The following is a 26,969-nucleotide window of genomic DNA, read 5'->3' as shown; positions in this document are numbered from 1 at the left end:
GGGGGGGGGGGGGGGGGTACGAAAGCTCGAACGTTACGATTACACGTGCGCCTAATGAAATCCCGATTGTGGACAATCGTATGATGGTATAGTCCACAAGGAAGTGACACTAAACTGTACGCACTCGCCGCCAACACCGACGAATACAAAAAACCAAAAAAACTCACCCATTTATCATATTATAAAGCTGCGCTTAAACATTCGATATATTTTAATATTATTATGACTAGTAGGTTCCAAGTCGTATATAATATATTATATTATATTATATACACCATAAATAATAATACATTTAGATTTTTCTTTCATTTATTTATTTTTGCTCCCCCTCTCTCCCCCCCTCTTTTAGTGATAGCCCCAAACTAAGATTTAATCACAGATATTTTATAAAACAGCATTTTTTTGAAATTCGAAACACCGACGGAAATTGTAATAAACGGATTTTTATATTGAAAAACTGCAATAGTTTGCTCGTGCATTTTCAGATGAAAAGAGTCTTGTTGAGGAAAATACTGAAAGAGATGCCCCTGTACTTACCGTGCAACGAGATTCTTATAGTATACCTAGATATAACATTATGTAGATACGTCTATAATATTATTATTGTTACTATTATTACATTAAGAGGCACTTAGAGGGTAAACTTACGTGAAAGTCGTATCGTTGTTTTATTCCATCTGACGACGTCATCTTAAAATTCGATCGGCTTTTAAAATAACGTATAACATTATGCACGTATATGTATATAATAATTATACGCAACTATACCATCCCCAGACGTAATGACCTACATATCGTATGAAATCAAACACTATAATATAATATAATAGCCATATATATATAATAATACAATAATGTAATATATTGTATGTGTAGGCTATAATATATACGCAGATAGTATACGTAGAGACACGATATTATACTCTATTGAATCATATTATTTTACTTGTCAGTAAATCGTTATTTCGTTATCGTAACGCAGTCGGTTTGACAGTCACAGCCGGCGTTATCCGAACAAACAGTCCGCAAAGTATTTCGTATTGTTGAGAGCGAAAACACATATTATATACGAGGTGTGCATGTGTGTGTGTTTTTGTGTGTATTTAAATTTATGTCATGTCTATTATATAGGAAATGTAATGAAAAGCATCTAAAGCTTCTATTTTGGGAGGATTTCAGTAATTTTTGGAAAACTTTAAAAGCCAGCCCAAAATCTGTGTTGTTCAAAGATGCTAGTCCATTTGAGATCGACTGAAAATTGTTTTTATTTTGCACTGATATGATATAATTTACTTAAAAGTTTCCACAGCCCATTTTAACTTGATATTCTATGTCGTGGTTTTGATAAATAAATAAATAATTTACATCCTTATTTTCTCACACATGCTCTAGATAGCAATAATAATAATAATTGTTGTTACTAGCTAGTAGCTATCAGCATATATACATTCCAAAACTTGGTCGTCTTAGTTTAAATAAGTTTTAATGGCTGTGGTATATATATTCAAGATTTCGAAATGTCATTTAATTTCAGTGGTTAAAAAGTTCAATGAGTAATACTCTTCGAGACCGTAAATTTAAGAGCATCACAATATTCACAACCATTTATTAAACATTTATACATTGTATAAAATTATAAATTCATAAAAAAAAATGTAAGTCCCATTACTGACGTAACGGAAGTTTATGATAAAAGTGTTAGTGTAACAGCAAAATGTACAATTATTCTATAGTGACATTTATGTATAAAGCGAGTGTAAATTTTAATTGAAATGCATTATGTAATGTGCATAAATAAGTTTACTTTTGATAAAATATAATTTCTGAAACAATTTAAGAGTGTTGTATTAACCAAAAATATTAGAAGTCCAAAAAGGTTATACATTTTAAAGTTCCATAACTCGTCACAGTTTAATAAAATATTAACTATGATAATACAAATACCTAGGTCATTAGTTTAACGATGAAATTAGAGGTACCATTCAATTAGTATTAACATTAATTAAATAATATACAATCGGGATGTGGAAATAAACTGACGAATCGCCAAGATGTTATCTGGTATCAAACGAAAACGTTATTCGTTTAATTTTATCGAATGTATTAGTTTCCCAAAATCAAGACGTTTTAATTTATGAATAATTGATTTAGCTGATACGATGTTTCAATGTTTGTTGCATTAAAAAATCATATTATTCACTAACTTCTGTAGACAGATTAAAATGTATTAATATACTATCGATATAAATTATGAACATTGTTGCAGATCACATCTGTATACCAGCTGTGTTATGTATCTTTGATAATAATTCGTGTTTTGTAATATTTGCTCATATTTAACTAGATCTTTTATTTTTATGGTCTTTTCAACTCGGAATCGTTCATATTTTGTTGAAAAAAGAATATTCAAACATCTGTTTTACTTTATAAATACATATTATTATCATAAAAATGTTATAATTACAACGGTTAAAGGTACTCCCGGGTTATCTAGTATAGTCATTGACCACCATAATATTAGAAATTATAGATTCTAAAATTACCTAGGTACTTCTATTTTTAAATTGATTTATGTTGTTTATACTAATATTTTGAACTCATAAAATAAATTTCTAAAATTATTAATAATTGAATTGGTTAAAGTAAAAAATAGAAATAGTTAAGTTTGTATCATAAGACAAATTTAAAAAAAAAATACAAAACAATTTAATCGTTTTGTATCGTTGTGTGGCGGTCAGTTATTATTCTGTATTTAAGAATCTTAGAAAATGAATAATTTATTTTAGAATTTCTACTCAAAATGTATGGATAAGTAAGAAAGATTCCAAATAATTCCGCGCCGTGTCTTTCAGCTATTTATTATTTCGATATTTATCCAATCCTCAAACTCAATAGTCTTTTGAGTTTGAGTAATGTGCCGTAATCAGATAAATAAAATTATACATGATAAGATACAACGGGTGTTTGAGCTGACGGATTTTTAGTACAAAAACACGCCTCACAATGTGAAATTATCTCACGCCTCATAATGCATAAAATAGTCAGAATTTGATCATTTTTATTTTTTTATTTGAAATATAAAGACTTATGTGACTATGTGAGTCTGATTGGACTCCGATTTCATAAACTCTAATTTCAGAAGTTGTCCTATATTATATAGGTAATATAGGTATGCATTATCACCTGCAGATTTTTAATATAATTTTTTTTCTGGCGTTGCTTTAAGTTAATTCAATATTCTGAGTCCGCCGCAACCTGAATAAAGTTTTTCTCTTTCAAATAAAAAAAAATTACCAAATACAACTTTTTTACGAGGCGTGATCATTTTTTGGTATAGTCGTATTTTATCGTTGAAATGGTTTTATTTTATTTTTCCGTTCGGCTTATTGTATTGCCACCGTGTCACGTTACTCACGTACCTAAATAGAAATCGCATTCAGGTTTCCCTTCAATAGATAGCAAGCTTCGACAGCCTTAACCGTGTAACGCTGATATCAAGCAGCTATTCATTTTTCGGTGTTCTATACATACCCGAATAAATAGTTGAAGCGCAACATTAAAGTTATTTGCTATTGTAGAGAGAAGGGTTTCCATTTTCTATCTGGTACCTTTAACAAAAAAGCTTCTTTTGTTTCATGGTGCGCGGATGCTTTCCCCTTTTCTTAAATGTTATCTAAAAATAAATGTTATCCATCTTTATAATTAGGTGTTACTTGATTGTGGGAGTAGTACAGAATCCATTAACATAGGTAATTAATTGAATTAACTTGACAAAATATAATATAACTTAATTGATTACTGTATAACGTCAGTATCATTGCATCAAGTATATTTTTTTAAATAATAGACCTCCCTTCTAAGGGAGGTGCGCTTATAAATTTAATTATGTACAATATAAAAACCTGTAACATGTTAGATAATATTATCGTGTATATAATTTTTAAAAAGTGCTTCTAAATCGTATTGCGTAATCGCTTAAGAGGTGGAGACGAAGTTCGAGCTTGCTTGAGTTTCCACTGGGGTTTGTACCGACTCCCCAGGGCGATTTCGTACATATCCACCGCCTTGGTGGCTTGATGATTGCGCACTTGCGTCGGCCACCCTAGGATTTCGATGGCGAGACTGTTGAAGCTGTGCCCCTGGGTATAGCATTCAGTCATCGGTTCTCATCACGCCTTACCACCACCATACGTTATTACGATACAGCAGGAGTCCGACTAGGAAACGCGAAATATAAATTGTTTTCCAAGCCGCTCTAGTAAACCACACACGCTCACAGTGATAATATATAATATAATGGCAATCGGATTATAATTATCATTACACACGAGTCGAATCGTACATTATACTGATGTAAAATATATTATGATAACACAACTGCAGCACTCGGAAGTCGGCTGGACGACGACGACAGTATACGGAGAGCACTTAGAGCGACGCGCGCGAGGCACTCCAGTTGCAGGCATCATCGGCGTATCATCACCATCATAATATAATATCGGTCTCTTGCACACAAAGAGAGAGAGAGTGAGAGAGAGAGAGAGATAAGTAACGAAAAACAAAACAAAAACGCAATTACACACATTCGACGCGTGTATTATTATTACTCTGTATACATATGGCATAATATAGTGTATAACTGGTTTTTCATTATCTATACGGTAATTGAAAGTCTGGACGTACACATCGCGCGTCCCCCGCACCCCGACCGCCGGGCAATAGTGGCAGCTATAATATCATTATCTCTCTTTACGGAACATATAATATACTCTCCGCGGGGTCGCACGCACACGTATGTACATATAAATACACATAATATAATATAACTCCTATATTATAACTAGGCCGCAATAAAATTCCAAATTTATCGTCTCCGATCGAAAAAGAGACGACGCGGACGTGTGTTATAAGACGCGGGGCATTACTGTAATGTATATATACCTACATTATAATAAACACGTATAATACACGTCACGATGCGGGGGATGGTGGAGAAAGTGTTGTCGGGGGAGTGAGTGGGAGGGGGCGGAGGAAAAGAGGAAGAAGGCCATTTGTTTTGTCTCAATTATTATTATTATCATTATCATTATTATTACGGACGGCACGATGCGGTCGAATTATAACCGTTTTAACGCACTTATGCTTTTAACTCTGTTATAGTTATCGTGATCTGAGTATACATATTACAATAATATGGAGCCTTACGTTTCAATATCGACAAACCGATTCTATGTATACATATGTGTATATATACGAAGCAGACTTCAGATAAATATTCGAAGTATTTTAATATTATCCACAATTTGATGATATATCACATACTATAATATTGTCTTTATAAGTTATTCACTTTATTGTGGATTTACTTAAGGTAATATAGTTAAAACTGAATACCTATGTGGTCTAACTCATGGCTGCTGTACTATTGTTTTTTGTAAAATATATGTTTATAAATGTTTGAATGTTTGATGTTGTGGCTTTGGTAGTTGGATCGGTTTCATATGCGAAATCGATTTTCCTTCTACGAAAAGGAGTTTTCAATTTTGTACTTTCCTGTGATTCGTGGACGTCAAGTATAGTTACTATTACAAAGTGGTCTTTTTTTTCAATAGTTTCACCCAGCGTAGAAATATAAACTACCGTCAACCCTTTATATGCTGTCAACAAGTATCATTGCTACCATGGTTTTAACCGGGCATTTTCAATCCACTCGAAATCGATTAAAGCAGGGAATGCTATAATTTATCATTGTTCTTAGACTGAATAACTGCACCGCAACACACCAATATAAAAAAATCCTGCGTGGAGGTGAGCGAAGTGGGTGTCCAATATCTGCGCAGTCTCTGTATTCGCATTCGGCTTATTTTTATTATTAATATATTTAAAGTGAAACATTTTTTATAATATAAATTCGTATACACATAATAGCATAATATGACAAGCAGTATTATTCTACAACCATTATTTACGGTTTTTTGTATTCGAAGAAATGCTTAAAAGAATAATTGTTCAATGTTAAGGATAGAAAAAAACCATTATATGATACAATAATATTATAAAATAAATACTTGGTTTTTCGATCACAGAATATGTTCTTATAAACATTTATGTACTATTACAGCGTATCAACTTTTGATCAACGAGCGGTTTGCGGTTAGGTATATATTTATTCGAAGTTTGCACAAAATAATTTGTAATATCTGACAGGTACTAACATGCAGCTGTATACGCATTTTCGACGTTATAATGCTAAATAAAATGCTCAACTTACTTTTCAAACATAATAATATACGATATCATAACGTTTATAGTAATCATGTCAGGACATGTCTGCTATATACGTCACACAATATCATACCAGTATAATATGTGTACAGAATATTATAATGTACTTTGTTCACATTCACAATATTATAATATGGAGTTGACATGATTGGGTTATTTATCGATACTTGCTGTGCAAAAAATGTTCAACTGGACTAAATTGCATCAACTGTATAGCCTATATTCAGCTCCGTTTACGCCTAAACACAAGTATTAATTAATTAATTAATTTAAACATACAAGAGCAACTATTATAATATTATATGGCTCTAATATTGGTTTATATAAAGCAAATAAACATACCTAATAAATATATATGATAATATATTTATATATACCTACACCCATCGGTTGCGAATTCCTAAAGCCGTTTCTTTTATGCATTTATTTTATATTATATCGGCATAGTAATAATGTTGGAACATCACTGGTAATTGCATTCATGAATACGTCCATTAATCGCATGTAAATTAATTTATGCCGTACTTTCAAAAGCGTTGAAAAAATATTTAATCATGATTTTTATGCGCACCTACTGTTGAAATATTTTAACCAAACTCCATTAACAATCACATTTACATATTATTCATACAAAATATTGTAACAAACTGTTTTTAGAGATTTTAATCGTATAATATGATGATTAATTTGTACGAATTATTAAACGATTTGTAAACGTGACACGTGCATTTTCAATTAAAATTTTAAAGCACTACCTAAATCATTTTTTTGTATTATTCAATACGAAATAACAATAATAATAATAGTTAATATCTATAACAGCCGTTTGAATCGTCGGGTGAAAATACTCGTCCCTAGGGAAGTTTTAATTTAGGTATGATTTGAGAAATTTTTATTTCTTGTATTCTTGTTATGTTCCATTTGTGTATTCCAATATTGACGTACGTGTAACTGTATAAGTGCAAAAATTAATAATAATATATTCCACGTGTTTATTTAAATCTGCGATAAAATTAAGTACCCAAGTTGTTTTAAGTTTTAACATCACAATAGTTATTCAAAATATACAATTATATACGGTATAGGTATAGTATATTCATCCATATAAACTCGAAATGGTATATTATAGTAGGTACATGAAAAATTAAAATCCTATACACATAAATAGTAAGCAATGGATAGGCCATCTCTACACTAAATACCCATGGGCAGCGTGTTCCCGAAGTTTCGGTTTATGCCCTAGCAATACCATTATTGATACCAGTAAGAACCAATTGGCAACTATTCTGACTTATAGCTATTATTTTTATCAAATAAATATCATTTACCATTTGAATTTTGAATCATTCGATTATTTGAAATGTTCGAAAGTTTAAACAGAAGTATATTTACGTATTGCTTCCAATCATAAAAGTTCAATAACTATTTACTATAAATAATTTATAATTTTTTTTTAAACAAAGAAATAAAATAAAAAATGAATTGTTATTCGTGATATAAAAAATATATTACCCCATACCTTATCATTCGGGGACTCTCGGGGAAGGCTGATGGACTAGAATCTTTTAAATATCTTACATATATAACCTAATGTTTAAATTATAATAATTAATAATTATTGGTTAAGTACAGTATTATACACGAATTTTCGCTTCGAATCAACATAAATATAATTATAATTACATTATCATATTATTCATTTTATAATATTACACGATGAAAAGATTAAAGTCGCTCATAAGTACGTACGCAGCACTACTGCGGTATAACTATATAGTAAGTAACTATGCAAGGAATAAGGGAATTCCGCGATGTCCATTACGATTGTGGTCGCTGGTTAAAGTTGGTTACAAACTTGACATCTACAGTAGGACTTTCACGATAATACTATTTAATATTGCATTAGCGGCTCTAGTTCCAAGTACATATACATATATACTCAGATTATTAGTTGTAGGTTAGTACATAAAATATATGTGTGTGTGTGTGTGTGTGGCCAAGGGGGGAGGTATACGCGTGTTATTAGTCCTCTGTTAAAGGTTATTATTGCATTACTATAAATTATATTAGGTATGTACAACAATAATATCAAATAAGTGCAGCCTGCTGCAGTCCTGCACGTTGAGAACCATAATATTCTATTAATTATGTGCATTGCTCGGCTTAAACATCCGTCCGAATCATTTTATTTTTCTCTTCTCCGTGTCTCACTCTCTCTTTAACTCTCGCTCGCCGATCACCACACCGCTCTTGTTCGTCTCATTTTATTTATTTGTCTGTAAGTCGATAATATCGATGCCGAAACGAATGGGTCGGACGCATCATCGACTGCGGCGCACTGTATATTAGCGCGTTACGTACAGCGCTGCAGCGGGTAAGACATCGCCCAAGATGAGTTCAGATTTTTTTTTTTTTGTTACATATACAGTTCATAAGGACAAAACGTTTCAATTGTTTTTCACCGGGGTCAATATGCGCAACTCCGAGAAAACCTTATTCCAACTATATTATATTAAATGCTTCATGGAAACTGTAAAAAAACCGATTTAATGCACATATACGCGTGATCAATAAGTATAAAAATGTATTACGTTATACAGAGTGATTCACCAAGCATGCTCGACCCCATTATTTTCTTCAATATTACAGTTATTCAAAATTTGATTTTTTGAATTTTTAATACAATACTTTTTTGTACGATTTAAGGAGTGTCCTATATCGTTACTAACATGTGTTTTTCAAATGAGTACCAACCTAATTTACTATTATTCAGCAGATAATTTTTTTGAAAATGTTGTATATTTGAATCAAAATTTGAACTTATTGTTTCCGACTTTTTCAATTGTATTCACTAAGAATATAAGTCAATAACAGCCGAGGTTAGGCCATATAAAAAATTAAAATAATATTTGTAAATTTAATATTTGTTTAGTCATGATCCTATTAGTTATTGTTCAGAAATTGTCGAATATCTTATCTTTAACTATTTTTTCATAAATATTAAATGATATGTACATGTTGTGAGTATTGTATATAAGTATATTATGTATAGTATTTAATACATATAGGTATAATGTTTAATAATTCAAAACTAGACACTCATAGACAAATCGTAGGCTGAATCATTTAAAATAAAAATGGGTACTCTTGAATAGTACGAATAAATCTCAGGTTTTCAAAAATGTTGTCTTCGAGAATATATAAAAATTACAAAAATAAGATTTTGAATAGCTGCATCATCAAATAACGAAAAAAAAGGGGTGTGAGTTGATGCTTTGAGAATCACCTTGTATTATTCTCACTTTATTTTATTATTTACATTATACTATTTATACTGTATATAATATGTATATTAGATAACGATTGAAAAACATAATCGGAATCTTAAAACCGCAGTTCCGCCTTTGTTTACCAGCGAATAATAATAATAATAATAATAATAATAATTACCATATAGTTTACGTTGAAATTAGCATATTGTCTAAGCGGTACCTTTTTTCTCGTCCCATTTACGATAAATATATGTATATACACATTATGTGGATATATAATATTCATCTGAATCGAACGGCCCGTAAATGGTACCAACCACTTTAAAAATAAAATTGGAAATTCGCACAAAGTGCACAATGCGCGGCAATGTACACACTTTCGCAGCGGGACGAATGTACTTATTCTGTTAAGAGTGCGGTGTACAAGGGCGTCATCTGTGCGTGGGTGGCAGGGGGTGTGACGGCACCATTAAACTTAAAGATATTCACTGTAAAATTGGCTTTTACCGCATTAATGCGCTCCAACACACCGTAGTAATTAACTTATAATAAATGTATGAATGCACATATTACTATGATAGGAATGTAAATTTTAAAATTTTTCATTTTTATTAATAATTCATATTATTATGGTATTATCTTACCAAATACCAACTATACCGTGGAGTATCGCACCGGCGCGATCACTATTAATGCTATTACCATTGATTATTATTATATTGATAATTCTGCACATAATAAAAGAGCTACGGTATAACGTCTGAAAATCGAAATTATCTAAATTTAGCTATTAATAAATTGAAAATTATACATTAAGCGTATATTCGTCGATACGAACGATAGTTGAAATCCGGATTATAAAAGAAGAGGATAGAATATTTACCTACTAATAATTATTATATTTTATTATCTTAAACAGCTCGGTTAAATGTTAAAATTAGTGCTTCAAAAAGCTCGCTTCCCCCAGAAAAAACTGAAATAGTGAAATGACGCCCATGATGGTATATTATACCTACATAGATTCTGGATAAACCGAATTTCCTGCATAATGTGTTATTAGTAAAATTATATGTACCGAGTTGTGTGAATGTTTCAACCACGTTTTAACGCACCTCGTCCTTATACGGCAAACACTGACGTTCAGGGAAATTTCCGTACAATTTGACTTGATGTTTGTACATCAAATACTTTCCTCGCTGCAGGGCGCTCGGCACAGAAGTCGAAAAGCAAACTTTTTGACAACGAATAAATGTGTATAATACGAGAATGAGAGAGAGGAGGAGAGAGTGAGGAGAGCAGTAAGTAAGTTACGTGTGCAAGAAACTGATCGCAAATATTTGCCCACGTTCAGCACACACTTAAAATGTAAAATAGCCCCTCCCCCCCTCCGATAAGCTATAAGCTGCAGCAGCTGTTGCTCAATACTCGCGGTCAAATTTATATTATACGAAATGTAAATAGGTATAGTATAATATCTTGTATACCTATGTATATTTTTTTTATCGAATCGTGCTCAAAATAGGTAGCCGCGACTATCGATTAGACTGCACCAATTTTACACCACAAGACATCGTCTCTGAAATGTCAATAGAAATGAAAATCAACGGCGAGGTCCAATAAACAGCATTATGATAGGATATTATGATGCTTTATTATATTATAATTAGTTTTTGTTATAACTATAAAAAATTAAGTTTTGTTTCTCAACATCAACTCTATTGTCTGTAATAAAGTATCAAAATATCGTATCAGCACGCCGTGAAATTCCATAACGATAAAGCGATATTGGCAGACAGAATGTCAGCCGAGTACAGTACGTTTGGTTGCGTCTTGAGCGCAGAACAGGAGTTCTGTTATAATATCATGTTGAATATTATAATTTATATCGAACACATAGCACCGCTAGATTGTGGTTGTTTTATACATTTATCGTAAGATTTTTTCCAAAAAAGCAACTGAAAACTCTGCATATAATGTAGTACATTATAATTTATAAATATCGTATACGACGATAACAATATTACATTTAGATGTCTTGACATAGGTATAAAGTAAACTATTGTTTAAGTCTTCTCGAAATTGTCAGTCGAATTCTCAAAAGTCGTGATAACAACAATTGAACGATATTTTATTATAATAAAAAAGGTTCAAAAATGTGTCGATAATTGCACGTTTAACTGTAGGTATAGCCGTATAAGGCTAAAATTCTTTGGGTCCTCCGTCAGACTGCAGAGCAGTTTTGACGATATCGGTTAAAATATAATACGTGTGTATAAAACGCCGTGAAATAATAATATTTGGAAATGTAACGTATCGCTAAGGGTTTTAGACAGAAATCCATCAACAGTTCAGAAAGAACTAATATTATTTGTAACATCAACGCGAGCCGTGATGGCTTCGATCCCAGACAACTAAAAATCTTTTTTTATTTTTGGATAGCTAATCGAATATTTTGGTGAGGCTTACACCCGATTGTCATCTGTATGATTATAACGTCTACTAAATATTAATAAAACGATAATTATTACAGTTATGCAACGAGTGTTTGGTTTGGAGGTACAAGGGCTAATGGGATGTGAGGATTGCGGTATTAGGTAAAATGATAACGAGATCCCCTCACTCATAACCGAGTAATCGGTTATTACCTTTGGGAATAAGACTCATAAATTCATTATTGAAGGTTCATATTACTACGGTGCAATGATATATTAAATGTATCAATAGGTATACATAATAATATTTGTATCGTCTATATATTATATACTATACTATACTATGTACCTATACTAACACAAATTAGAATTCGAATTTCGTTCGAATATTATACATTAAAGCTTATGGGTAATTATTGATAAATGTAATGACTTATCAATTTAGTATTTACCTTATAAAGTTATAAACTATAAATAACATTACGAATCAAAGTCACCGCTGTAGTCTGAAATAGATGTATTTTCTTAAAAAAATGGTTGAATATTAACCAACAATCTTCTTGAATTATATTATTTCCACGCCTAGCTATAATGAATAACCTATAAATACTTTTTAGATTCTTTTTACGGTTCTAACATTATTGCGTATTCACATTGATGTTGTAAAAAAAAAATTTCTGCAAGGTCCCGTGGAACGACTGGTGGAAATAAAAAAATCTGATAATAACACCGCGAACGGTTACATCATAAAAGTATTTATTGGTGATTTAATCAGTCCATAATAACCGGGGCATTATTAAAGGCGCGTACTTCGATAATTCTACGGTGGTATTAATGTGGGTGCGGGGTCATAAGAGTTGAATATAAGAGCAGAATACGAAAAATGAGTGTTTATACACACCAGACCAAATCAATATTTAATATTTTATCGTCGGAGCATCCGAAAACTTTGAAAACCGACGACATCTTGCCGTAGCGGGGCAGTGATGATATTGTATTTACGCGGTAAAATGTTGCTTCCGCGGCGGCGTGTCCCATTTTATCGATCGGACGCGCGCGCTGACCGCGGCGGCGGCCTCCCCGATGTCGGTATATAGTAATATGGAAAAAAAACTCAGAATTCTGCTCTCAAAAGGAATTTTGGCCAGGTCGTCTCCTCGGCAGACAGTATTCCAGAAATAATCGCACTCCACGGCATATTAATTTGTACCGCAGTGTTCATATAACATTATAGGTACCTACAGCTTTTGTATTAGTGAGATGCTTGATTCCACAAAGTCGGTAAATTTTTTCATCCCTCTCAATCGGATTCCGTCGGACGTGAAAAGCCCAGTAATAATACAACAACTAAATACGATTACAACATGCCTGCACGCCAAAACGGTGTGTGTACCTGTATACACTAGTGAATTCCGCTCGTTCAACCTCAGTAGATATTATTATTATTAATTATTATTATCACCACGTCGTACGGATCAATCCGCAGCCAACCGTAGAGTTACGATAAAACGTTGACGGCGGTAAAAAAAAACGTACTTTTGTTCAAATCTCTTGATTGATGATGGAACTTTTGCACTTGCAAATATTAATAATAATAATAATAATAATAATAATACAATAATGAGGTCCGAACACATAAATCTGTAGACTCGGCATTCGCCTCGAAGTTGTTATTCGTATTTATTATATGTATTATATTTCAGAAGTCGGGGTCCATAAATCAACTCATTCCGAGTCAGGCAATTCGTGCCGTATATACATATATATATATTAGAAACCGTGTAAAATATATGTATAATAATAATATATTATAAACCATTTTATTATAATGCTGATGACAGTTTCGCGCATAATTGATTGCCGGTTGAATACGATTTTTAATTTTTAATCGAGCTTCCGGCAAAGAATATTATATGGTCACGCGACATGTACCTAATCGTGGATCTGGATGTGTCCTGCAGTTGTTTTGTCTTTAACTGCAAATTTTGGTAAAAAATCAAAATTCAAGGACGTGCCACGCAGACTACGCGTCGATTCACGAGGTCTCTGATGACGGACGACAAACTCTTACTTTACGTACCTCGGAGTTTGATTGGTAGAACTTTTGAACTTCCCGAAACGCAACCTTTGGGATATTTCTCATCTTCGAACGACGTCGTTATAATAAAATATTAGTAAGTTGTCTGTCACACGAGTTCTGAACAACGACTAAAGACAATGAGTAAATTCAAATCGTATTGAAGAAAATAATAATAATAATATGATACTCGTTGATCATTGTGCGCACCTATACATACATATTATTATATACGCATAGTCTGATAATTTATAATTATTTCTAGTCCGATCGTCGAAAACATAAATTACATTATATTGGTAAACGACCGTGACAGTGGCGAACCGTGGAACTTGTTGGACCTAGAGCCTATCGACGGTGGAAACCACCCCTTTTAACTTTAAACATATATAGAAATTAAATTATAGTCGTCAATGTATTGTTTAAGTAGAATAAAGTCAAGGTCTAATGTTAGAGACTAATATAAATATTTTAAATAATACTATATTAGTAATGTGTACTTAAAATTTAACTCTTTGAGCTTAAAATTTGTGAAAACTTAAGATTAATTTTATCATTATTCAAGGATGAAATTCATCAGTTCTTCCAACTTGGACAAACCTTTGATATCACCGGACCGTGATGCCGTTGACAAATCTTCTCGCATCGCTAGACACGCTTACATAATATTATTATACGTGTACAATGTATATCCGATACCGTTCCCGTGCAAAGTTTAGGTAATGGTATGATATCTTACATTTATAAAGTCACGTGCATGAAATATAAAAAGGTCGGATCGAATTTCCTTGTAATGCAAAGTTAATACCTACCATATTATTACGATGTTTCCTTGTCGTATCCGTATATAGTCCAAAATAATATTTTTGTTTTGCATATTTTGTTTTTTTGTACAACTTATTCCTATATATAATATTGTGTATTATTAAAACATCTTATACCTATATTTTTGTACACATTTTAACCAGGACACGTGTCTGTCTTAAAACTTTGAGACACTACGGTAACGATATCGTGCAGCGTAATCCAATTTAAATCTGAGGCCACGGATAGCATTGTTTCATTCAAAATAAGATGCGTAATAACCTGTAATTTATACATTGATTGTCGTCCAACTAGAAAATTACTGCACGAAATGTCATATTATCATTGTTATACGGCACTACTACCTATTATAACGTGTGTATAATAGATAACTATTATTAAATTATATAGTGCTAAAGTGCTACTTCATTGTAAAATATTACATTATTATATGAAATGTATCTACAATGTTTATATAGATTATGTGTATAATACTGCAATATTATTACGATTCAACAAGGGTTACTTAAATATGGTATACTGACATTGATGATCGATTGTTGTTTTCGTTGGGTCAGCCTAAAACGGTTGACATTTGGTATAATTACGTGACGAAACATGTGGTATGATTCGTGCTTTCGTCTTATAATGGTATCAAAATCATTGAAGTGTTTTAACACAGAAATCAAAAATCCAAACTAACTTTTAGGTACCCATAACTGTTACATTTTGTGTTAATATGGGTTAGCACTTAGCATAGTTCTGAAGTAAGATTAAGTAAAAAAAAACTTGATTTGAAAACTATGTAGGTAAATCATTTTTTTGATTATAACATATTCGTTAGAATATTATTTAATTCCATAAATATTAGCTACTGATAGACAATAGGTACTAGCAAATCAATGAATGAATAAAGTGAAGCATAATCTATAAATATTAAAATGTGTTGGTAACGAGAAATATATTGGTGAGGTGTGAAATAACTGATATCAACGATTTTTTGAAAAATTATTTCTGTTAATAATTATTATCAAGCAACTAATTAAAAAAACAATACATACAAGATTATCACTAGAAATTTGTAAAATTAAAAATTATTCAGTTTTTGGTTGATTTAGGTGTTTTAAAAACGATCATTAAGTCAGTATATGGATTTGGAGGTTTTGGATTTTTAAAGGGTTTTTAGAAGTGTTACGGATTCCTGTTAATTCGGGTACCTAACCTGTGAGAAAGGGATTAAAGAGACAATTTTCGCTAGGGGTTTTCAGAAAAACAATATTTGTTTAAAATATTGCTAAGCAAAAGTTGCAAACATTTTGGGAAATAGCCTACAGGCTTAATCGTAACTTCAAAACTTTGACATTGAAGACATTATACGGAAATAAAATAATAGTCGAAAAAAAATGTGGTTATTACACATTACAGCTACTTATGCATTTTGAAAAAGAGTTAGTTTGTCTGAAAGTATTGAAATCTGAAATAGTGAAACTCTTGTTTCACGGTGTTGTAAGTAAATACATTATACAATGCACCTTGATAATACAAGGCATTACAATTTTGCTCAAACAAACGTTTTGTAATGAATAGAAGTGATATAATTTTGTTCACTCTTATGTTTATTTTCCAAGTTCACGTACATTTCAAAAAATAATCTCCTAGTAAATACATTTTAAAATCTTATTTTCAAAATTGTCCATCGTCAGAGCGCAGTTTCCTTGGAAACGGCGTCTATAAAGATTTTTGAACTTTGTAGTATCGATTAATACAGACTATGAGAACGATGAACTTTTTTATAAAAAACATCAAAGGAAAAGCGATTATTTAAATAATAATATATGAACACGATACTCATTGTTAGGTAACTGAAATATTCATACTTAATTCAACGTGTCTGCATAAAAAGCTTAATATTTTAATGGAAGTAGATATTTCGACTTTATAAGTCTAAAACGCCAGGTGATTATTGATTTTATGGATAGCTTTGTAGTTATATATTTTAAGTACACTAGTATACATTTTATAATTTAAAATAACACAATGGAAGTACTTACATTTTTAATTATTTTTTTTTGTTGTTGATGCTGATGCGATGTTTAATGTGATCGACCGATTAACCTACAGTACCTAATGTAAATTCCATACAAATATTTGTTACATTTAAAAAATCAAACACATTTCAATTAAAAAAAAAACTCAGTACAAAAACAATTCATCATGGTACTATGAATATAAATAACGTGCTTAAAAATAACTTTAATGAAAATGGAAATAAATTGCATTTACTTTAGTTATGCAGTGCGCAAGCGATTGAACGTAAAATATTAGATACTAGACATTTTACTGTAACCCAATTATAATTAACGAAAATTCAATTTCGAAATGTAAATATTTCAAAAAAATGTAAGTACACCAATGTTTAATTAAAAATAAAAAAACAGTTTTTTCTTATTTGTCAAACCATAATATTCATTATACGTGTAAACAACTAGTGACAGGATATTTTATTTCAAAGTGCAAACCTGTGTTTTGGCAGTGTTATAAGTTTATAACACAAAAAACTTCCACAAAATTTTATATTTAATTATAATATTTTATGAATGATGTATTAAATAATACTCACACTTATTATTGTATCCAACTGTTAACGAATATTTCGTACTTTCGAAATATCTACCCGTTTATTGCCAGAACATAGACTCCCAAATTTGCATTGGGCTAACAAAATGTCTATTATGAAATGTACGAACTAAATTTACACATTCATATTCTTTTATATGTATGTATTTGTTCACTGGCACAAACAATATCAGAATATATCAAAAATAAATTGTACTTAATAAAGTGATCACGGTGGTTACCTGCAATAGGTACGGAATTATATTTTTCTAATATATATTTTGATATATAGTTAATAATCTATTACTACTGATACATCCAACCGTCGAGCATAGGTAGAATAAGGGTGTAGCTTACTCATTGTGGTTTCAACAAAGTCAAGAGAAACCGAAATCGAGTATAAACTTTGATAATATCCTCGGTGATGAACTGTTTCATGGTGAACATAAGGTCATACATCACGTGTTTAACTCAGTTGAAAAGAGTTCAACTAACTTCACTACGATGGGTTGGATATCCAATAGGTATATATCTACTCTGATATAGAACTATTTAGATTTGTGACACAAATTGTGTGGCTCTGTCAACTGAACTTTTTTGGGCGTTATCGATTATTGTCGTCTGATAACTGGCGAACGCCATCGTGGTGTTTCAGTCGCGTACTATACTACTATATCAAACGTTTTCGTTATATTTTCTAAGACTAGACAATTAAACTAGTCAAATTAAAGACTTTGTGGTTGCATGTAATTTACGTGAACTTTTAGATGGTGCGTTATGAATGTCTCCTATGTAATATAGCCCGGCAACCAAATCGAAGTGTTCAAACGTAATATATAAAAGACAAGTCCTCGACCAAAGTCGTATTATTGACATAACAGGCATTGTTACACTCACGCGGCTTGCGCACTAGAAAATTAAAATTTCTTATTTCTCATTTATAAATAATATTATTCATCGTACGTATTTTAGTTGCCATATAATATTGAAGTGAAACTTTTTTATGGAAGGTACAACGTTGAAAATGTGTAACGAAGTTATGCTCACAACATTTCCATGACAACGAAAAATAAATAAAATATTAATCATGTAAATCTGATTATTATCATTATTTTTTTCTATTCATCTATTTAATAATTAGCGAGGAATAATGAGAATAAGCGTCGTTTTAATATATACTCTGTAAGTTAGTTAAATGTACAACAATTATATAATAATCATGTATATAACAAGAATTATAATATCAAAACGACTGTAGGTCATCATAATATATTATCTTAATATAGTATGTTCAAAACACTTACTGGTACAACATCAGATAGTTGCAATAATAATTTGATTTTAACTTTAAAAAAAAAATAATGTATAAATTCAATTCGTAATGAAATGAGAGTATGTATAAAATAAATACAAAGAATCAAACAAATAAATAAATTTTTTGTACCACGAACATGAACCTAAAATCCCACTAATTCATTCAATAAGTCCTTCCTGCGAAATTGTCCATGTTCAGAAAAATACATAGGTAATATATCACTAAAAACTATAAAATAAGTTTCACTTAATACATGTACGGCTTACACACACACTAACGTTTTTTTTTATTAATCATCAATATCATTATTGTATTATTATCCTCATTTCGCCTGTCGTCTGTTCGCAGCTAGTCGAGAAGCGGCGTACATGTACGCTGTGATCAGTGCCGGCGTGACGTACGCATTGATGGACGCGTGCAGCAGGGGCAACATATCCATTTGCGGATGCGACGCGCACTACCCTAGTGCCCTGGAAGACGGACCGGCGGCGGCCGCTTGGAAATGGGGAGGGTGCAGTGTGGACTTGGGCTTCGGCATGGGGTTCGCCCGAAAGTTCCTGGACGCCCAGGAATCTGACGCTGGCGACTCCCGGAGTCTGATGAACTTGCACAACAACAAGGCCGGCAGAAAGGTATACAATAATAAAAATAATAATAATAACAACAATATTGTATTACACGGTAAAGGGCGATTTTATATCACAACATGATCACTTTAATTGGCTGTGACCTGTTTAAGAATTCCGACGTGGTTAACACAATATTAGAGTGCATGTTTTCGACCTGTTAGAAAAGTTTTTCGTACCGAAGTTTGTTTACGTACAACAATTTTGTTCATATGATTTGTGGTGATCTAAAATCGTATTAATAAGATGGTTTTTAGATTTTCAAAGACCGATTTTGACTACATTTTATACACCCGTACTATAACCTCACTGTAAAAATATAATTTTGTTTAAACTGTTTTTATGTTATCAAATATGATTTCTGCTACGAATATTTTAATAAATTATTAACATTAAGATATTTAAACAAATAAATAATTATCGGATTTCGAAAATTGATTTTTTGACAAAAATTTAAAATATAATAGTTTATCATTTTTTAAATTTTAAAGGAACCATTTTAAGCAAAAAGATGTTTGTCAAGAATATAATGATTATGGACACACGGCGTTCTGTTTAGGCTATTTAGGTACACCAATGTCGTGGATTAGTGTTTCTATTGTTTTATACAAGACAAACCTTATAAATACTGTTACGTGTCTTATTTTAATAAGTAATAAGTTATTATATCGTCAAAATGGAACTGAATATTAATTCGTAGGTTGCACTGAATTGAATAACCTTAATGTTAAAGGTACGACAACCTATAAAGAGTGACCCATCATGTAAAATTGTATACATGCACTTTTAGTACTATATTTCTATACAGGTGAGGTAAAATGTCAAATGATTCGATTATGAAGACATAAACAATAATAATAATAATAGTATTTTTCTTCAAAGTCAAGCTGGGTTGACACTAATTGAACTAGATGACAAGTTAACTTTGACCGTTCCCAGGTAACAAACTTTTTATAGCGCAAACTATAACAACTGCAGTATGTATACCTACTATATAGTATTATACGTACATACATATATTTATTAAAATTAATAATAAGTTAGTTTTGAATTGAACACCAGTTATGCTAAATAGATGATATTAAACCATACTTGTCTATGACGATTTCTACTTGCCAAAAATACCTACATTTATTTAAAAATTAATGTGATGACATAAACTTGACCCAAAATAATTAAATAATTCACCCAGATAAATCGCAGAGCTTTCCATTATGTATAATATAGCTTGTGGGAATAAAAGTTTGCCTAACGTAATTCGCAACCTATAATTAATTAGTATTTTAAGTACTATTAACTGAAACGTTTTAACCAACAAGTTCAACTTTTAAACGTTAAAATTAAATATTTTGTAGATATGTTGAGTTTTTTAAAATTATATAAAGTGTCGACGGATACCAAATCCAAAATAAACTTAACTGAGTTAAAATTATTTATTAACTTTCCCGGCCGCGTGTTGAGGCACATGCCAAGTCGCCAAGGTTATTTTACAAACGACGACGTTATTATTATTAACATTGTAATACTTACGCAAAGGTATAAGCCACGCACAAAACTCCATTGTTACAATGTACGCGCAAAGTGTGCCTATACATTATTATAATACCATAGTATAATAATATATAATATTATAGTATCTACGAACAATGTTTATAATACCATGCTATATTATTTAGTAATATATACTATTATAGTACTTACCTACTTACTTACTTATCTATCAGTTATAAATCTTCGTTTAAGTATGTACCAGGACATGGACAGGGACAACAGAAGTATTATTTTTGTAGGTAATACATTTTATTTGTGTTAATTTGACATGAGCAATCTATACAAATATTAGCACAATAAGTTTAAATGATAAGAGTAATAAATAACAACGCCTATTAATGATTCTTGGCTAGTTGATGAATCTTTAATTTTTAATTATTATTATGATAATTATTATTTTTGTACCTATATGTATATATAAATATTTAGAGGAGATAGATATTAAAGTTTTTCAAAAGGTCACGGCACCACTTCATTTTTAACCTGCTGTTAGGATTTCTTAAGAGTTCCAAGGATGCAAAGGTCTTTTAGAAGTGGGTAAGAACTTAGTATAGGTCTGGAGTTGTTGATGGAAGCATGTGTAGACAATATTATATGATTATGTGCTTAATATTCTAGAAATTCATTTTGAACAGTTAAATTAGAGATAAAGGTAAATAGATTTGATTGAGAAATAATTTCATTTAAGTAACAGGACTTTCAGCAACCGATTTCATAGACAACCGAAATTTATTTTTGAATTATTGGGATCTTCTTGTTATAACATTGCTAAAATATTTGATTATTTCAATAATTATATAGGTACCTACGTATTATAGAGGGTATCACGGAACAGTGAAATTCTTGTTCGTTTGAAAATCCAGTGTTACAGAATTATGGTTTGAACGATTGTATCATATATATATATATATATTATATAGGTTTAATACAAACAGATTACCCTGACAAAAAAAATGATATTGTTTTTATATTATAGAAATAATACATTTTTTTTAAAGAGTTAAATCAAAAACTCGTCATTTTTTAAAGAGTATTGTTTTTATTGAAACGTAAACCTTTTTTAATAGCCAGTTCATTTTTTAAATGGTGATGTATATAGATCGAAATTTAAACAGAGAGTTTCCGAGTTATTTAATTTTATAAACTAATAAAAACTGCTGTCCTTAATAATGATTTTACATAAATTATAAAATACATTTCATAATTATTTGTCTAGTAATTTTTATACTTGGACGATTTTTACAAATTATGAAATTCTGATAAATTTATATTAATATAGGTAAAATAATATACAAACCATCATAACCCTTATATTTTTGTATTCTTAGTGATTAGGACTATTCGTCCAAATTTTGTTTTATATATTTATTTATTAATTGTATTTTCTTTAAAATGTTGAAAAAGTAATCTTTTTAAAAATTTGAAGAAAAAAAAGGGTGATTCTCAGAAGAAAAGATAATTTAATTCCTTTTTTCCATAGTACTAAAATCTTTAAAGAATTCAAAAGTATAATTCTTTAGTACATTTAAAAATCCAAAAATCAGAATTTATAATAAATTAATTGCGAGGGCGAGGAAGCTTGGTGAATCACTTTGCAAATAATATATTTTTTAAGTACACACTGTTTACCTTTTATTTATTAAATTATTCGTATAACATTAATCAGTACTACTAAGTATTTTTAATAACTATACAAACTGTAGTTACTTCGTGTATTATTTAAATTAAAACATACCTACTATAATATTAAAACGAATTAAAAATAATTCTTGAAACTAAATATAAACAGTGTGGTTTGTATTTTTTTATAATTGAGTTTTAATTTTTACTTTGTAGTCATTTTATTAGAATTGCCAACATTTTGCAGCATAGAAATTTATTTTTAAAATGTATCTAATTTTTATTTTATTTATGGAAGCTTATTTCATGACCCATTAAATTTTTAATTATAAATTTTTAATATTAGTAAGAAGTATTGATGTTTCACAATAAATGCAATGTGCCGAGTTAAGAATTTTAAGGAATTTCTAGTCTGTAAATTCTTCTAGTATTTATCAACTTAAACCTAGTTTATTCATTGGTTATTTATATCATTATCTATGTCAAATAGTTTTATATGTCTCAGATTCACAATAAATAGTCACCTACTCTGGTAGGTTTTTATAAAAGTTAGGACTTAATATATTAAAAACATAATACTTTTTATACTTTTTAACACAATACTATATAATTTTATATTATTTTAATGAAACATTATAATTATAATTTATACTTTAATTGGACCTACTTAAAGTTATCAATCGTTTAATCGTATTAAAATAATAAATCCCGTCTATCTAGAGTGTGCCTATATATATGTACATATATATTCAAATGTTTACATGGACTCCTAGCTGACATATTGTTTGTTCGCAGATTGTCAAGATGCTATTGAACACTGACTGTAAGTGTCACGGGGTGTCAGGGAGTTGTACGATGAAGACGTGCTGGCACAGTTTGCCACACTTCCGGGAAGTCGGCAAGGCTCTAATGCGAAAGTACCGGAAGGCGCGCAGTGTCCAGGCCGCGGGGGCTGCGGCTGCTGTCGTCGGTGGTAATCCACAGAGGGCTTCTGGTAAACGGTCGTCAAGACGACTGAGGCTCAGGCTCAGGTCGGCCAGGTCAGCGGCGGCGGGGTCGGCGGACGAGGAGGAGCCAAAAATCACCGAGCTTGTCTACCTGGAACAGTCACCTAACTACTGCGACCGGGACTTTGGCACCGGGTCGTTGGGCACGTACGGCCGTTCCTGTAACCGGACTTCTGAGGGTGAGTCTAGGATAATGTAAAATAAAAGACAGTGCAGCTACTTTTTTTTCGTTGCTATTCGACAAAACGATTAGTAATGACACTATGACCTAAATATCTATACATAGTATATATTATAATTCATAAGCTATACGTATAGTATGTATACTTATTACTAATCTGTTACTGAGCCAATTGACGTTGGTGACGCACGGAGAGTTATCTCTATCAGTGGCAGAAATTTTTTTTAAGATATTGTAAATTGTATAACGTGTATACGTTGACAGAGATTTTTTCTGATTAACATATCGAAGCAACACTGAACGGTTACATAAGTGCCGAAATGTACAATATGGACAATATGGACATTATTTATTTATTTTTTTGAGATTCCTGTCGAGGAACAGAATAAAACGACTTTGTTGAATCTTCTGTATGTATACTATTGTATGTCATAACTCATTCTCATGTAACTTGATGCGATAAAGGCTATATACGTATAATGTCACTTTTCAGAGAAAATGTACGTTATTTAGAAAAAGCCATATTTTGTTTTAGTAGTTTTCTCTAGCAAGTAGAAATCTAAATGCAATATGTGACCAAATATTGATATCATAAAGATTATCCATTGTGGTATTTTCAACAAAAATTAATATATTTTGACATTGACCCTTATTCTCACACTTGTACTTACTATTATTTTATATAACACTGAGCTCAACCCGTCCGCAGCCATATAGATAATTATTATTATTGTTTTTGATTATTATATTATTTTTTACTTTGCGTGTATTTTAATCATCTTGTCCGAATTTCCATAGGCATGGACGGCTGTGACCTGTTGTGTTGTGGACGAGGGTACAACACTCACCAGTTCACCAGGACCAAACAGTGCCGGTGCACATTCTATTGGTGCTGTTACGTCAAGTGCGACACGTGCGTGGAACGGACCGAAGAATACAGTTGTAAATGACGTGCTCATATATTATTACGTAAATTATATAATATAACTTGTACTCGTTACGTTGTTTATAAGCTTATTATATTTTTTAGTATTTTACGAGTGTACCTATATAATTATTTATATGATATTTCAAAAATACCACGCACAATATTATTGTAATAATAATTTATATATTATACATAAATAGTTTTATATTTTATAAATAAAATTACCGTTCAAGTTGTGTACAATACTATAATATGAGCTTTATGGTTATTTGACTTTACGAGTCATATATTTTTCCTCTAACCTCTATTCCAGTGACCACCTGCAGCTTCTACGCAGTCAACACAACGAGGACTAAATATTCATTTATAGTAGGAACTACTTTAAAGCATCAAATTGTAGTTAATAAGCACTTCAATTTTCTCTCACCTAATAGTTCCATTCAATTCATTAATAAATTAACTCAAGTTCATTTTTTATATAACATTAGTTGCTTTTTCTCGCCTCAACAACTCTCATAAATGCACCCACTGTTCAATTAATTTTAATTTAAAAACAAATTACTCATGCAATAATAAGAAAATAAAAATGTTATACTAAAATTGGAATTAATTTGTTTATTACTTATAATTAATTAAGAAATTTTAATTATTTGTATTAATTATTATATTTATATTATTTATACATGAGAACCCTTTGCAGCCCACAAAGTGAATGTATAAAAAAATTCCATTTCAGCAACAAAATGTTTTTGTGTGACACAAACTTTGAACCAAAAGAAACTTCGAAATAATGTTTAAGTTTACCAAAAATGTGAACGAATTTCAGAATAAATTAATTCATCCAAAATATTATGAACTCAAATCATTTTCGTCTATTCAATTTGAACTCGTTCATTCCGAGGGCTGGTGAAATATTTGTTAATCCACCGACAATATATACACACGCCGCAACTACGGGTCAAGTGCAGGCTGTACTTGACAAGCGTCAAAGGACTCCACTCATCATAAGTCTTGCTATGAATTCGATTGAAAGTATTTAAATGTATTATAAATGTATTTTATACTGTTCTAAATTCTTTTTTGTATTATTTATTTTATGACATACATTTTTGCGAATATTATGAAACAAGTATATAAAAAAATAACTATTTGTTCGATTTTAATTTACATATAGATTACATATTATCAACTGACTAAAAAAATAATGTACCTATACTCTTGCTACTCTTAATATTTATTTAAATTAACAATTTTTTTTTTGATTTTCTATTTGATTTTACAACGTGTGTGTGTCTGTATATATTTAGTTTCAACTTCAGTATCTTTTCTGATTGGAAAATGAATCTATTTAGAAAATAGTCAAAATAGAAAATTCCAGAGAGTTTTGGGACAAATACTCTTGAAAAAACAAAAAAGTAAAATTAAGAAAAAACTGGGATTTTTAGGCAAGACTGGTTTTTGATAAAATTGATTTAGACTTTTTGTTGTAACTAAAACATAATGTCCTTAGATACATTATATTTTTACAGGATATTTGTATTACCATTTTCTATGCATCATTGCTTATTTAAAGTTATTTTCAGGCACAAGACAATTTAGATTTTTATAATTTTTTTTTAAAATGATTACCATTTTTTTTTCTGCATTAAAATACTTGAAAATTGAATCTATGGTCCATCGTAAGTCTTTACTCCTTCAAGTTAAATGAACCATTAAGTACCATGATTATAAATATACACAGACATACTGCGGCTGATCATACAATGTCCAAGTAAAATCATTAAAACCACCAGTGGAACAAAGAGTTTTAAATACCTACTCAATACATTTTGTTGTCCTTGTTATCGAGAACCGAGGGAGGAACTGGTGTTGGCATTGCTTCGTCGTTTATTGTGTAAAAAAAAACAAACGTAATTATTACAACAACCTACTCATACCTATATAAAACACTTTGTCTAAACTATAATACCAAATATTCTTCTTTTGCTTCAATATATTTAATCATGTTTTTGTGTTTTTCCCCTGTTAAAGTTCAATAGTGTAGAGTTATATAAGAGTGCAATAAATTAGGGCGAAAGTCCTCTATATTCTACACCCTGAGTAACACATAAATATGCCACTGCTTTTAAGTAAGTTGTATGTAAGTGATGTATAATGTGTGCAATATTATCGCCATTTTGATCTGAATGAATCATTTATTACTAGTCTTAATACAGAGTAAATGAAACGCATTCAACTTGAAATGATTTTGCCAT

General features: G+C 30.8%; 1 protein-coding gene across 1 annotated transcript in view; it reads left to right on the top strand.

The window, feature by feature from the left end:
- LOC111037299 (protein Wnt-2) overlaps positions 1–24,856 on the top strand; it is a 69,750-nt gene extending 44,894 nt beyond the window's left edge. Inside the window, exons 3-5 of the mRNA XM_022319805.1 lie at positions 19,150–19,433; positions 23,394–23,784; positions 24,585–24,856. Of these exons, the coding sequence (XP_022175497.1) occupies positions 19,150–19,433; positions 23,394–23,784; positions 24,585–24,736 (827 nt within the window). The 3' untranslated portion in view covers positions 24,737–24,856. The remainder of the gene's footprint in view (positions 1–19,149; positions 19,434–23,393; positions 23,785–24,584) is intronic.
- The last annotated feature ends 2,113 nt before the right edge of the window (positions 24,857–26,969 follow it).

Source organism: Myzus persicae, unplaced genomic scaffold (assembly GCF_001856785.1).
Source record: "Myzus persicae strain clone G006 unplaced genomic scaffold, MPER_G0061.0, whole genome shotgun sequence".
Taxonomy (NCBI): domain Eukaryota; kingdom Metazoa; phylum Arthropoda; class Insecta; order Hemiptera; family Aphididae; genus Myzus; species Myzus persicae.
This window is presented reverse-complemented; position numbering and strand designations above follow the sequence as displayed.